Genomic DNA, 15,283 nt, shown 5'->3' on the forward strand with positions numbered 1-15,283 from the left:
CGTCATTGCTTATCATCTACAAGGCCAATCTCATGCTTAAATAAAAGACAAATGAAAGATGCTCTATACCACCAACTTATACTAGTGAAACCTAAAAAAAAAATATCAACGGATGGAAAAAAAAAAATAGAAGGTATAAGTTCAAATTGGGAAGTAGTCAAACCCCACCTACATAATACCACCCTGGAGATAAGCTTGATTTATCTTGTTATAATCATGCTAAGCTAGATTAAAATTACTAAATATAGGTATAGTATTGGATGGAACATACCAAAATAAAATATTCATGACCTAATTTGTACACAAGTCATATCTATTTTGAGAAAGCTGAATCTTGTTTGAACTAGAAGAGGAATCCGACTCGAATTGTGCGAGATTCGATTAAATGGATTATGAAAAGTCTTCCATCTCTCCAATTGGACCAAATACATGGTAGATTTGTAATAAATGTTTTGTATTAAATTGATAGGTAATAGTATCAAAGGGGCTCCTACACTAGGACAAACTATATTATCAGCTACCTTAAAAGAAAAGGAAAGAAAGGAATAAAGAACATCATATTTTTGAAACCTTAAGGTATCCCAAGATCAGCATGTGCTAGTCAGCAGTGCATTGAACTCTAATATTTAATCATGAACAACATTCTAGCCACCAATTACTTTAAAAAAAAGGCAGTCAATGGTTCCATGTCTTGAAGAAGCATCGACCACGCTTCTTGGTTCTTGAGATAAGTAGTTATCTTGATGCTCGATACCATACGCAAACTAACATGCCACCCCAAATCCATAAAACTATGTATATATGTAATTTGGCAAGCTGCAACTTAAGCCTTGAATTTTTATGTCTCCAGCCAACATGAAAAAGATTCTAACTAGATTTTGCCAACTTTGGTGGCTCTGGGCATGTTCAAAGTTCACCCTATCTCTTCATTAGGAGATCCCTCCTCTCGCTATCCTCTTTTTTCAGTGAAAAAGAAAGGGAACTCGTGCTAAACCATGCATTTGGAGGTGATGGTCATCAGACCAAATTTCAATCCAATCCATAGGTAAATCACATCCATTTTCCTTTTGTCCCTTGGCCATGTCAACTTGCTCGATCCATGTAAGCATCCAAGAGCAATAGGGCTCTCGAATGGCACCATCGATCTAGCGAGCTTTCATTAAAGAAGATTGCGACATCCCATTGGTTTTTGTGTGGAGATCTCCATGGATTTATGCCGACATGATAAGATTTGAAGGTGAGACGAGTCATAAGGTGTTTGACTTGGCAAGTTGAAATGGGCATGTAGGATCTAGATGTATCATATGTACTTAATGAAGAAAAAGGTATGTGAAGACAAATGACCAAGTTTATCCCTGGAACATTTTCTTAAGAACACATTTTCTTATTTTTTAATAAAAATAGAAAGAACAAAATAAAGAAAGTAGCTAGATAAACAGCTCATGATTGTTAGGCATAGAATAACTAAACCAGCTTATCCTGATTGATGGTCTACAAATAACCTATTCCTCATGTATGTGGGATGGGCTTGTTTAGGGATTTGTCTCCAATTTAATTTTTGCTAAACTTGATAAAGCCCTAATCTAATCTCCTTGTGTATTACATTTAATATAATATTAGTATTTCTATATGCTATATTATCAATAATATATGTAAAACAAAATTAAATGTTACTATTATCATATAATATTACTGTTATCTTTTTGATTTCTAGCTAGGACGAGATAATCCTGGTTGAACAAGTAAGAACTATCCTTGACACCAACCATGATAGACTCTATCAATTGCACTAGTTAGGCATCATTAATTATTATAGTATGCTTCACTAGAATGATGCTATAACTGGATAAACTTATATAAATCTACTTGAGATATTACTTAAATATAAAGATCAAAATTTAATATACTTGTTTTTCCCAAGATGTTAATCAAACACTAATAACTGTAGGATGGAAAATGTTCTTAAAATTTTAGTAAAAGATATATACCTAGGCCAAAAGAGCATCACATTTCATGACCTAAAATTCAATTAAATTAACGTGTTAACTATATGAGCTATTATACTTTAGAACGGATGCTTCCTTCAGTAATATCTTGTTAAAAAATTGACATGATAAATTATAGCCTATGCTTTTTTTTTGAAAAAAAAAACTTTTTAACCATGTCGAGCTGGATGGTGCAAGCTATCTTCTTGTAAACTACCATTATGTTATCAGGGACTATGAAGGGGGCAAGCAAGAGACATATTACCACCCATGATACATGTAAACATTTGTTCAAAATTTTATTTGATTGTTGAAGTAAATATATGTTATTGTTCAAAATATATTTTTTATTATAATTTATCTCATGCATGGTGCGTATCAGTGCTTTTAGTACTCCTATTTTGGTCTGCCCTCCTGAAAATAGCTAATATATCCTTGAACTTTATTATATAAATTATTTTGTTTAATCATAAAATTGAAGTTGAGTTCCATTGTTGCGATTCATGGATGAACAACTTCTCTTTTTCATGAGCCAATGGATGACATTTATTTATAGGTTAATATGTTTCATTTAATTAATAATAGTCAGCTGTATAATTGATGGATGTATTATTTCTACCATTATACATATTAATGGATCTTATATCATTGTCATTTAGGGACGAGTTATGATTCTCAGCTTTTTGTAATGGCATTACTTCTCTTTATTCCCATTTATGTAGCCAACAAATACCCAAGAACGTGCATTAATTGACCAGGAGATTGATAAAGAAGATGAAGATGAGTTTAGAGAGAGATAATTAGATAATAATTGGTGAAAGAGACCAATGCACATATAGCCAAGAAAGATGAGAGCTTGACGGTACCGCTTCATGGCTTCACGTTTCTGAACGTCTAGATCAAAGGAGCAGAGAAAGCGACATGCATTGAAAGATAAAAAGCCGGGAGTTACGGACGGATCTAGCCGATATGGGACCACATTTTACATACGCTTAGAGAGCAACGTAAACCGAAAAAAGACGTGGAGATGTGGAACTCCACGTATTGTTCCTCTACCAAGAATCCCAATCTTTTTCATTAATCTCTCAGCAGATATAATTTAGAGCTTGTTTTTAAAAATCTCAATAGATATGACATAGAAATCGAGACAGAAATGGCATTTGATAGCCCATATATTTTTAATTGTTTAAAAAATATTTTTAAATTTCTAGGAATTGACAACTAAAAACAAACATGACCACATTACCACCTCAGTATTCACCACCATTACCAACTCTCTCTCTCTCTCTCTCTCTCTCTCTCTCTCCACCTCTCCCCCCATTTTTTTTTTCAATTCATGTGATAATACTAATTCAGTAGACAAAGGATAGGCCTAAACAGGTAGCAGTCACCACAATGTAAAACCCTAGGAAATGGAGAAGGGAAGAACGAGTGGGCTTTGCGATGCGCCACAAAATTTCACAATTTTTCATTTCCTTCCCACACTTTTCAAGCATTCAGAAGTGGATTATATCTAACATACTGGTGTCTGTCCGAAAAAGTACAGAATAAAAGGTAACAACGTTAGAAACACTACAAATTGCTTGGTTATCACCGTTGAAGAACCATCCTCCAGCTTTTATACATTGATGGGAATCTACTGAAAGAAGGGCGTTATCAATACTGACAAAAAACAAATATAGGCTGCCGAAAATTGGGTTACTCGGCGTCATCTACTGCAAAGTCAGGTTCAGGAGGCTTTTGTAATTTCACCAATTCTCTTACACTCTTGCTCCGGAGTCTATGAACTCCGCGAAGAGCATTGGCTGCGAATCGAGATGCATAGAGGGTTGCTCCAAGGCTAGAACTACCAGTCATCTGATCACCTACTCCTGCCATTTCTTCCTTACGTCGGAGTTCTGCCATCTTCCTCTTTGAGTAGCGTCGCCATGCTGCTTGGATAAAGCAGGCTGCCCATGTCCTCCACTGTTGCGAATAGAAGCGAAATGTGTGTTGAACCTGTCTGCTGTGAAGCCGTCTGAACTGGCTAGCCACAAACTTTAATTCATCAGCAACTAAAGCAAAAGCTTCCACTTCTGTCAAAGCTTTTACAGTCCTGGTGGAAGATGGGAGATTGGAGCCAGATTTGGGATCCAGAGCCCAGGTTAACAATTCCTCACCGCAGAAATCCGCTTCTTTCAGCAAACCTCGATTGAAAAAGCCACTTCTTCCACCATCAGTAGTAACGCTCTCCAAGCGGCCGCGAATGATGAAAAGCATCTCATCCACAGGTTCACCTTCCCTTACAATATAAGTATTTTCTGTATACAGGCTTGGTTTCAGCCGTCCGCAAATTGCATCCAGCAACCTCTCATCCATGTTCTCAAACAGAGGGACCTACCAACCAGGACAAAGGACCCGAGGTTATAGACCTTTAAAGAAGTTAGCAGCAAAAGAAAATTAGAGAGAGGAATTTATATTATCACTTAGCTGAAGGATAGAATAACAAGAAAAAGTATCGCTTACTCTTTTCACTAAAGCTAAACAAAGATGGCGCTTAATGTCCCTCCTAAGGTCCTTGGGCAGGCTCTGAACCAAGCTTTCTTCATCCACCCCTTGTGTCTCCAACCATTTATATTGATCATATCGTCTAACACGCTCCCTAAGATCATGTGGCAGCAAGCGGTGATGCATCCATTGCTCTGAGTCACGCCTTTTGACTCTCATCTCTTCAAGCCGTAACGTCAGAGACTGGAGATAAGTCTGAAATGAAGTGCAGAGATGATCAGAAGAAGAAGAGAAAGGGCAGAGAATGTCTGTTGTACTAAAAGAAGTTGACAGACCATGTTTTCTTTTCAGATCTTAACCAATGCCAGTGCGGCACTATAAAGCATCAAAATACCTGCATGTTGCCAATAAGGAGTGCAAAGAGAATGAGTCCAAGAATAGCTAGTGCTATAGAAAAGATAACCTCTCCAGGAAAAGTACTTGTTTGTAGTCCTTGGCCAAGGGTACTGTTGCAAGCATTACAGCAGAAGTTAAAACAAGTTAGCACAATATAGGTCAGTTTTAGACAAATTCTGCATGCTGAATGTAATATATAAACCCCATACTGAAGTTATCCATCTCATTCTGCAAACATAAAACACTATATGACATTTTCTAAATGCGAGTGCATATTTTATTTCTATGCAAATCCCTAACTTATGTGATCACAAAACCAAATAAAAATGGAAGGCTGATTTCAGGTAGTGAAGTGGTTAACAAGGAGAGGAAGATGTTGCAAATGAAATCATAAAGGTTAACAGGATACATAAAGCCAACCCCAAATGCATAAGATACTGCATGTTGGTTTTTTGTATGACTTCAAGCAGGTGAAACATATGAATAAGTTGTAGATGCAATGTCAAATGTAATAGCAAGCATCAAAAAGCAGGTCCCGACATGTCCTCTAATTTTACATGGTTTTTTGGTTAGCCATTGCGTATGACCTATTAAAAAGATTTCATTATGCTCAATAGAGCGGTTCATCCATCACACCGATCTGCAATTTCTGATAAAATTTGTTACCAGAGATGATAGAGCACGGCCAACCATGATCCTAAAATATTCTCTGACTCAACTCTGAGAGAGATTAGAAATCACTTTCTTCCTAACTCAACTCTGCAGAGATTAGAAATCACTCTCTTCCGGTCAACTTTGCATGTGCAGAAGTGAAGACCTTCCGCACCAGAAAAACTACCATATAGATCTCACAGACAAGAAGAATGGAAGGAAAGGTTGATGATCGACCTAAGGACAGAGACATGCAGTGACTCGAAGTCTACTATGCATTATGAATCATCATGGAATAACCTCAAAGATTAAATGGTGCAACAAACATCCACAGAACTGCAGAAACATTTGTTGCCTAAGGAGTTAAAAAGTGGAGGAAAAGGAAATATAGTACTAAATAATGATGTCAGTAAGGAGGAAAAATGGGTTGAGAAAAATGAAGAAAGATAAATTGGATTGGGAGAATAAAGCACCTAGTATGTTCCTTGCACCTCTAGTTTTGTTAAGATGCCTATGATCATGACCCCATGAGATTGCTGATGGACTCAAATGCAATTAAAACAAGGTTAGTCATTATCTGGCCAATAACAATGCCACGGTGGTCTAATCTGATTATAATGGTTCCAAAACAAACAATTGAGGCTGATATTACACCAAATATCACATTGATAGACAGGGAATCAGCACAAGAATCTCAAAAACTACAACAAGAATAATTACAAATAAGCAAGTGGCACCTGTGTACATAACATCCTTCAACTATCCATGACAAATAATAGGGCAGATTTGACTCTAAAGCTGAGACAATGTTTGGAGAGCTTTCAAGTTCCAAGTTAAGGAAGTTTAGTTCAGCCAAACCAACAAGTTAGGACAACAGTAACTACCTGGGAAATGATTGCGGGGGAGCTGAACTCATTTACCAGCATATGATACTCTAAAATACATTAGGAGAAAAATGGGAAGAGATAATGAGGCGCACTAAGACGGGTTAATGTATAATCAGATCTTCTATGTTGAAAATACTACCTCTTATGCAGTCATTGGCAAAAATAAGGCTAATGAGCCTTTAAAGTTGATAGTATGAACATACTATGTCCAAATAGCGTATGGCCTCACAGTTTTGCATTATATAACAGACAATAGAATTTGTTGTCGCAAAAAGCTTAGAAAACTTGCTTGTTTAACCCAAACAAATCCAATTGGTGGATGGACAGATAGTCCATGCCATAAAACAAATCAAATTAAAGGCTCAACTACAACTGCAACTATGAAATGCTAATCATTTTCTATGGAAGTAATAGCAAAAGAAGGGGCTTACCTCAGGTTTTGCAGACCCCACCATAAACAATAAAAAAACTTCGAAACGAATTTATATGATGAAACAATTCCAGATGTCAAGGCCAGCTTATAGATTCCAAAATTAAATGGTGGATTATCATCATCCAATGAACATTGCTTGTCAGTAAATTCCTGACTAACATTCTTCCATTTGGCAAAAGATTCCGAATCCTCGCTGCCACAATACAAGTACAATGCATCACACCCTCCAAAATTCTTACAAGCTAAACGCCAGCAATCATTTTCACGTTCCACGGCTAAATAGTACCAGAAAGCACCAACTATCTGCAAATACAACAATATTATAATAATATTAATAACAAAATTATTGTAATAATATTAATAACAATAACGGCATAAGTATCAATAATGTCACTTGGCACATAAGCGGACACCTAAGACCCAAGAGCATTTTTATTATCAGACAATTTATAGTTACAAAGAAAAAATCCTTTGAATGTAGTTTTTTGTCTGCATGGGGCAGTTCCACGAGTATATACGTCAAAGTTTGCCGTCTCGGTACCGAATTCTGTACCAGTGCCACACTAAGACAACGTCAGTACAATATGGTACGGAATTTTTTGGCGTACCGAGTGTCGGTATGTCACTTGTACCGAGTACCGGTACCAATTTAGTACAGTATGGTATGTCTCGTACCGTCCCGTTTGGGCCGATACAACGCACATTGATATGAGTATATGCTAACCTTAAAATATACATTTGTGCAAACATGAGATGTGAATGCACATGCTCATATTCAGATATGATGAATTATTTTTTTTTTTAAGAGTCAATATGATGAATTCTTTGATGACAAGTAATTCAAACAGAAACAAAAATGGAAAAATAATTTAAAAAACCTAAAGCCAATTTTTAGGACTTTTTTATGTTCTTAATAAAGAGGGACATATTTCGTTCCATATAAATGCAAGTAATAGAAATAAGTTAATTATTATTTATTATATAAGTGAAAACTGAAATGAATAATACACAGAATACCCTGCATGTCTGTTCTGTTCATTTTGTGTATATTGATGATGAAGTCCATTATAAAATGATACTGCCCATACATCTTTGCTCAATCCAGTAGAACTGTGGCTTCAGATTTTGCCCAAGGTTATTTAGCTTTAGGCAAAATGTACGAAACTTATTTCCTAAAGATTCAATATGTTTCAGAAGTTTCTGGCAAACAAATACAGTTTCCTTTGGAATAATAATAATAATAATAATCACCACAATGAAGTTATTTGTTGTGGCCTCACAAAGCAGCCTCCACCATGCCCCCGCCCCCCCAAAAAAAGAAAAAACGAAAAAGAAAAAGAACAAAACGATGCAAGAGGACAGGAGAAAGAAGGGAATATGGTCATTTTCCTATTCTTTTAAACAATGATCAGTTTGGGCCTCCTAAATGGACTAAAAGTCTTACTTTGGGTAAGAAGGCAAACCCTGATCAACTAAAGAAGCTCTTAGGGGTGTGATGCTGCTAAAGAATAAGTCCCATATTACCTTAGGACTTTCGAACGGTGATCATAGGATAATAATTAGGCTGGGCAGCCCTATATGTTTGCATACAAATTGGAGAGCCATTCAACTGACCAGCTCCTCTTGAGAATTACCTTTTTGAGGAGTCCCAAGTCAGAAGGATTGTGAATAAGAGATCTTACATTCAATCAAAGATATCAGAGGATGAGAGTTCTCTGGGCATTATTGGGATTTCTTATGCTGTTAGAAGGCTTTAGAAAAAAAAAATCACCTGTCATTATCCATATTGGTCTTGACAGCCGGCTATTTTATGGGGCCCTGAAGCTGCCGACCCTAATAACCACCACTCTACCTTATCTAATCCAAAGGTTTAGCTGCTGTATTGCATCGGTCTGTACTGTATAGAATGTAATATGATGGGCATGTACAGGCATAACATAAATGAATGTACCTCTGCATTCTGTGTATCAATCTGTGACAATGCATGATAGATATACATGCACCAGCATGAACCAATAAAGACAAACATGTACCCATTTCTCATCTTATAGCTACCACTTGGCTAGCACTGATATGACATGGTAAGATATGATACTACAGTATTTCATACCATGACTAAGATGGGGCACAACATTAAGTACCAAGGTTTGTCGTACTAGTCAATATCGTGGTGTACCGGTCAGTAAGGAACATACCGGTACCGAACCGGTATGCTATACCGTATCATAACAACACTCGATACGCCAAGCTATACCATACCAAACCGCATACCAACATTGTAATAGAATGGGTTCAGTATAGGGTCCGGTACAGAGATGGTGAACCTTGTTAAGTATTTTAATAATTGAAGTGGTAAGGGCCCAGAATAATTTTGTTTGGTGTTTTCTTTAATTTTTTTAACATATATATCAGCCTATAAGTTAATAAGTAGGACATATTTTTCCATCTTTCTATTAGTTGATTAAGAATTAAGAATTGAAGGCTTCTACTTTCTTGTGGTGTCATTCTGCAATGGAAGTTAAAATCTTCAAAGCCCAGTTATGAGACCTAGAGTGGTGCAAAGCCACTAAGTATTACCTAATTTTTCACCTTTTCTCTATTTGTTATTTTTCTTGATATCTATGTCAAAGTCTTCTTTTCTGATTTTTTTTTAATCCTTAAAAGTTTAAAACACTAAACCTAGCCTGCCATTCTTTTGACCTGAAACCCTGATCTTTCAAGAATTAATCCAAACCACCCAATGCTTATTTCCCACCTCTTCACCCCTATTGTCCCCCAATTTTATAGAAGTCAGCAGAATACCTAAAGTTTAAATATTACAAATGCCTGGTAAAAACTAACCTTGCTGGTTCACTTGGAACAAATTCAGACCTTAGCCCTAAAAGACAGCAATACAGAAATCTGGTTCCAGCCACATAATTTATTGAACCTTAGTTCCATATTCCTTAGGTTCATCCCCATCTCTGGCATCCATGTTTGAATAAAGATTCTAATTCAAATCAAAACTCAGATGAACTAAAGCTTTTTACACAATCAGGATTTTGATAACTTTATTTGCAGAAAATTATATTTTAGTCTCGGTTTTTTGGCTTTTTATCTTACTTCTATCAATTTTCATATTAACTTTCAAGGTTATTTTTCTAATGTTTTTGAGATCTGCATGAAATACGATTATAACCAACAAATCACATTTAGTTCTAGGTTAATTTAGCAGAGCTTTTTCAATCATTATTTCTACATTCCAAAGTACTTCCATGGAAATATAAATGTTACTATTTTGTGGAAACTTTTTTGTTAATTTTGTGATGCAATTAGTTTTGAGAAAATAGAGTTTTCAGTTGATTCAGCATCCTTTTTAAGGTCTTAATTGTGTAAATTAAAGTTTTGTGGTCCACTATAAGTTGGGAATCCTTTCATGGTAAATAAACAGACTGAGGTTGTCCAAGTGTCCTTAAGCATATCTCCATGGAGAATAATGTATTTTCTAGGACTTATGAAATATTTTGAATGAAGTAGCTCACTTTGGAGGATTTTTCCTTAATTTATGTCTCTGTTCTCTCTACACTTCATCTCATCCTCTATTTAATCCTATTTCTTCTCTTTTTCCTAGGGAGGCAACAGGATGGGTATGAGTCGGGTAGGCCATTACCCACACCCGCTCCACAATTGGGAACCACATACCCAGACCCACTCTATACCCACGCCATACCCGCCTCAAAGTGGGGTTAGAAGGGTAGAGTTAGATGGGGCGGCTTGGGACGGTCAGGGTGGGTAAAACTGAAAAATCATTTTTTGCATACAAATCAAACAAATAAAAAAAAGAATATAAAAACTCAATACTTCACGTAACATTAAACAAAATAAGAGTCAAGGACATTGAACATAACAAACCAAATTTTTAATAATAATAAAAACAAGAAATAGAAATATTGTTCTTTAGGAGGTGAAATATCTCTTAAACTAGGAAGAGCAATCAACTAGAAAAACGAACAACTAAGCATACATTTTATTGCTTTTTACATTATTAATCTTTCTCATGATCGATCATAATAATTTCTTTTCCATTATCATCATAATCATCAAGGCTTATACATAATCGAATCAAGTTCAAGGCAAGCCAGGTTCGCCAAATCGGTACTGGAGGGATTAACAACAAGCGACTGGTTCAACATGGAATGGGTCTGTACTGTGCCGTTCCGAGGCGTGCCAACACAAGAAGAGTTGGTGAGAGGGAGAGAGGGAAAAGGAGAGAGAAGGAAGAGAGATAGAGGGAGAGAGAGAGAAGGGGAGAGGGAGAGGGAGAGGGAGAGGGAGGAAGGAAAGGGGAGAGAGAGGCCAAGAGGGAGGGCTCGAAAGCGCTCATCAAAATAGCGATCCTCTGTTTCATTTCGAAATAGGGATCTGCTTTTTTCTTTTGCAAATTTCGAACTGAAATTGGCAAATAGTTTCACAATCGGCCAAAAAAAAATATGGAATCCCCTGTTTCATTCCATGTATCAGTGAGGACTTTCAAACCCTCTCTTCCTCCCTCTCCCTCCTCTCCCTCTCCCTCTCTCTCTCTTCCTCTCTCTCATTCTCCCTCTCCCTCCGTTTCGAACCAAGGAATGAATCATGAAGGTAATCAACCGGTCTAGTTCGATATGCCTCAAACTAGCTGGTTCGGCTCAGTTCAGCGGACCTTGGAGGCAGATATTGCCATTATCTGCATCCACCCCAGATCCACTGCAGATTTTAGAATGAAGACCCATCCTTGTCCTAATTATAAACAGGTTGGGTAAAACCCACTCTATTAGGGTCAGGTCCGGTCGAGTCAGACGCTTGATGGGGCAGAGTATATTACCACCCCTACTTTTCCCTTCTATTCTCTTTCTCACTATCCCAACTGACATTAAAAAAAAAAAAAGGAACATTCAGAACTGTTCAGATTCAAAATTCACTTCTGCATGTGTATATTTTATTTGCAGTATCAAATGCTCATGGGCTGCATTGAGTTTCCCGCAACCTATAGGTTCAGCAATCAGCACTTTCCTAAACCCTATTAGATCCTAGCTCCAAAAGCTTATTCTACATTAGCATGCATTCATCATCAATTGCAACAAAAAAGGAAATGCTTATGGAGTCCATGTAAGGGCATGTAGGACCATAGCTTTTTATGGGTGACCGTCTGGTTAATAGATGGGCCATTGGATGCCTAGGTGACCTTTGTGTGGAAGATCACATATGCAAATATATACACATGTACAAGTGCATGTCTATCTATATTTAATTACATATATACATACATGCATATATGTGTGCATGGGAGCAAGGAGAGTACTTCACTATCAAATTCAATGACAGTGGTTGCAAATGAAAATCTACATTGTTGGATATGATATGCATAGTTTAAGATACCTACAAACAAAAAAAATATCATTTAATTTCGAGATCTATTGTCTATTCAGACTGTGGGCATTTTATGGTAACTGCAAAGGTAGGCAAAGGTTATCCAATATCATATGAATTTTTGTTTGTGGGCATTTTAGGCTAGATCACATCCAAATGTTAGATTCTAGAGGTGGGTGTAAAGTCCACTCTTACGCCCTATCTGTATTCGAACTGCACCCTACATACATCAATGCAAAGGTACACGTGTACGTTTATAAATACACATATGTCCACATACATAAAATCTATTAAAGACATATGGTACGTCTATGCCTATAAACAGTATAAGCGTGCCTACACACACTCTGCATGTTTATCTGAATGAGAATATGGATATAGGAATTGTTTCTTTTAATTTCTTTTAATAAATAACACATAATTAAATTAATAACAAGTGGGATACATCAGATTGGAGATCAATGAAATATTTAAGTGTAGCAAAACGAGATAGGGCAAAAAGATTGACTGCTAAGAAAGTGGCACAAAATCTTTCATTCAAAACCCTAACTTCATGCTTATACTACTTTTTAAGCTCAGATATCAATGATATGTTCTATTACTTCTAATAACTTCTATTTATGTTTAATGTATATTTGAATATATTTTGTAAGTTTTTTAGTTTTCTATGTTGACCATTTATGTCTTTACGCATGTCAAATTGATAATTTATTGAAATACATTGAAAAACTACAGCAATTTTGTCTGCTAATTAAGCAATTGCCTTGCCCCTTGGTCAATTACCTAAAAAGTAGGCTAGGTCCATTGCTTGAGCTTGCCTATCCGGAATGACAACAATATGTTCGACCATGCCCTCCATCGGATATTAGGGATGACCAAATTCTACTTCAACTGTTGTGGCATTGAATCCTTTTGACTTGACTTGTATTTTCTTTACTGTTTTGAGACCAATTAGGAATTCTTAGGTCTAGGATTATGTTTACTAGCTATGCTATTCTGAAGAAGCTTATTACAAAAACTATGCCTAATTTTTTTTTTTAAGTCTTTCATGGTTGACTGCAACTTGGGACTTTGAAGAACCATAACTTTTGATGTTTTAGTTCCCTGAAGCAGTACCTTGCTTTCAGGGTCCATAATAAGATAAAGTGCTAGTTGATTCATGGTAGTTCACTATGATCAAGTTTATCATGTTAAAAAATTGTGGTCTACCTTGATTCATTGGGCTGTTCTTGAAATGATTGTTCTTGATGACAAGGATTACGTAAATTAAATTTATCATCTATTTTGCTTCTAGGTGTCATTCAAAACCCTTTCAAAGGGTCATGCATTATAATTAATAAGTTAGGCTGTAATTAAGTAAATAGCCTATTTCTCTCTGATAAAAACCTACTGGTGACTAGCTTGCTTATCTGGTCCCACTCCAACAACTCAAAATATTGGCTTATGCAACTCCATCAGAGTACCACAATTATGATAATGTAAGATGCTGAACTCTTCCTAAATTCGAGTGATAAGATGCTTCTAATTCTCAATGCTTGTTTTGCAATATAATTGAAAAGGGGATGCTTCAGTTAAGCAAGCAAGACCATGTCATCTGTAAAGGGTAGGTTTGCAGATAAAGATAAGATCCATCATATGTCAATAAATTTTTCTAAACTAGCTCCAAAACTAATATCAAGTTATCAACCCTCTATATTAATGCCAACTTCATGGTAAAGGCAACTCCTGACAGGAGAATAGCTTGCCATGAATAGTGGAAGGTTAGCAGATATGTAGAAGATGCATTTTGCTGATTACCAATTTAAGTGCATACAATCAAGGGGCAACATTCCATGGCTACCTGTTACTCAAAATGGGTCTAGATGAGGTGGGAAGGAGGCATGGTTCTATATGGAGAATCGCACTAACTTCTGAGGCACAGATATGTTCAAGAAACTCAAACATAAGCCCAATCATACAAGAATCAACAAGATAAATCCATGGCCATGTTTCATCTATTATTCCATACTGGGATTGGAGGAGATTCTGGGCCATTTTACACATCACCTCCAAAAAATATTTTACATTGAACCTCCACACATAAACATATTTTATAGTGAACTCCCATACATGACATAAAAAAGTCATCATGAATCAGAAAGTCTACCAATCTAATTTGTACTTACATGACTAGCAAGCATATACCACAGTAGATAGTATGCAGCACCGGCCCAAGCCGTTTCAGCAAAGACGCCAGCTGTCCTTTTTAACTCTGATGTTAATGGGACAATCCGGAAGAATCTGGGAAGAAGTTGAAGCATGACAATAGTAAGCAATGCATTTTTTGCAGTCATCACATCTGGACCTTTTAAAGTACTCAGGAATTTCCAAACTATAATCTGCAGAAGATTATATAACTAGTATTAGTCTAGAAAAATTATCAAAAAGAAAAAAATATATAATGATGTTAAAAGCTCAATTAAATAAAGTGTGTGAGCATTTTAAAAAACTCTAGAATCCACTAAAACCTATTAAAATTCTCCACAAATTGAAGCTATTATTGTGGTTAAATGTCACAATAGAACTACAATAAAATGCAAGGATTGTAATACCAGGTGTGTGGGCCCTGAATCCGCCAGTGTGTACTGCACCAGCCCTCAGCTGGCAAAGAGAAGCCGGTACAGCCTGGAATAAGCCAAACCAACATGCCCTATATTGAGGCATATCAACTCCATATCAATCCCTTAACACTCAGCACTTTTTATTTTAGTTATTTTTTTGGTGCACTTGTACAAAATTGTATCAAGGCATGTGACCCCATATAGGATCATATCATGGCCAAGGGACAGAACCAGGGTTCCACTCACAGGGGGTGGGAGTGGGAGTTACCTAGAAGAAAATTATTATATTGCATAAATGCATATACATAAGGTACATATATTGTACATTAATATATTATATGGTACATTTAACAACTAAAAGTTTTGATCTTTTACTCTATTGTTTTTTCTTTACTTTTAATCTTTACCTTTAAAATGCTATTCAGTTTAATGATATCAGATCGAATTGGAAATTATAGA

At 36.3% G+C, this 15,283-nt stretch overlaps 1 protein-coding gene across 4 annotated transcripts in view; it reads right to left on the reverse strand.

Annotated features, from left to right (window-relative positions):
* Positions 1-3,429: 3,429 nt before the first annotated feature.
* LOC103705736 (probable cyclic nucleotide-gated ion channel 6) overlaps positions 3,430-15,283 on the reverse strand; it is a 30,971-nt gene continuing 19,117 nt past the window's right edge. For all 4 annotated transcript variants that reach the window (XM_008789577.3, XM_008789575.3, XM_008789578.3 and 1 more), the window contains 5 exons: positions 14,390-14,602; positions 6,838-7,142; positions 4,867-4,978; positions 4,491-4,727; positions 3,430-4,361 (listed from right to left, as the gene is read on the reverse strand). In XM_008789577.3, coding sequence (XP_008787799.1) covers positions 3,684-4,361; positions 4,491-4,727; positions 4,867-4,978; positions 6,838-7,142; positions 14,390-14,602 — 1,545 coding nt within the window. In that variant the 3' untranslated portion in view covers positions 3,430-3,683. The remainder of the gene's footprint in view (positions 4,362-4,490; positions 4,728-4,866; positions 4,979-6,837; positions 7,143-14,389; positions 14,603-15,283) is intronic.

Source organism: Phoenix dactylifera, chromosome 16, assembly GCF_009389715.1.
Source record: "Phoenix dactylifera cultivar Barhee BC4 chromosome 16, palm_55x_up_171113_PBpolish2nd_filt_p, whole genome shotgun sequence".
Taxonomy (NCBI): domain Eukaryota; kingdom Viridiplantae; phylum Streptophyta; class Magnoliopsida; order Arecales; family Arecaceae; genus Phoenix; species Phoenix dactylifera.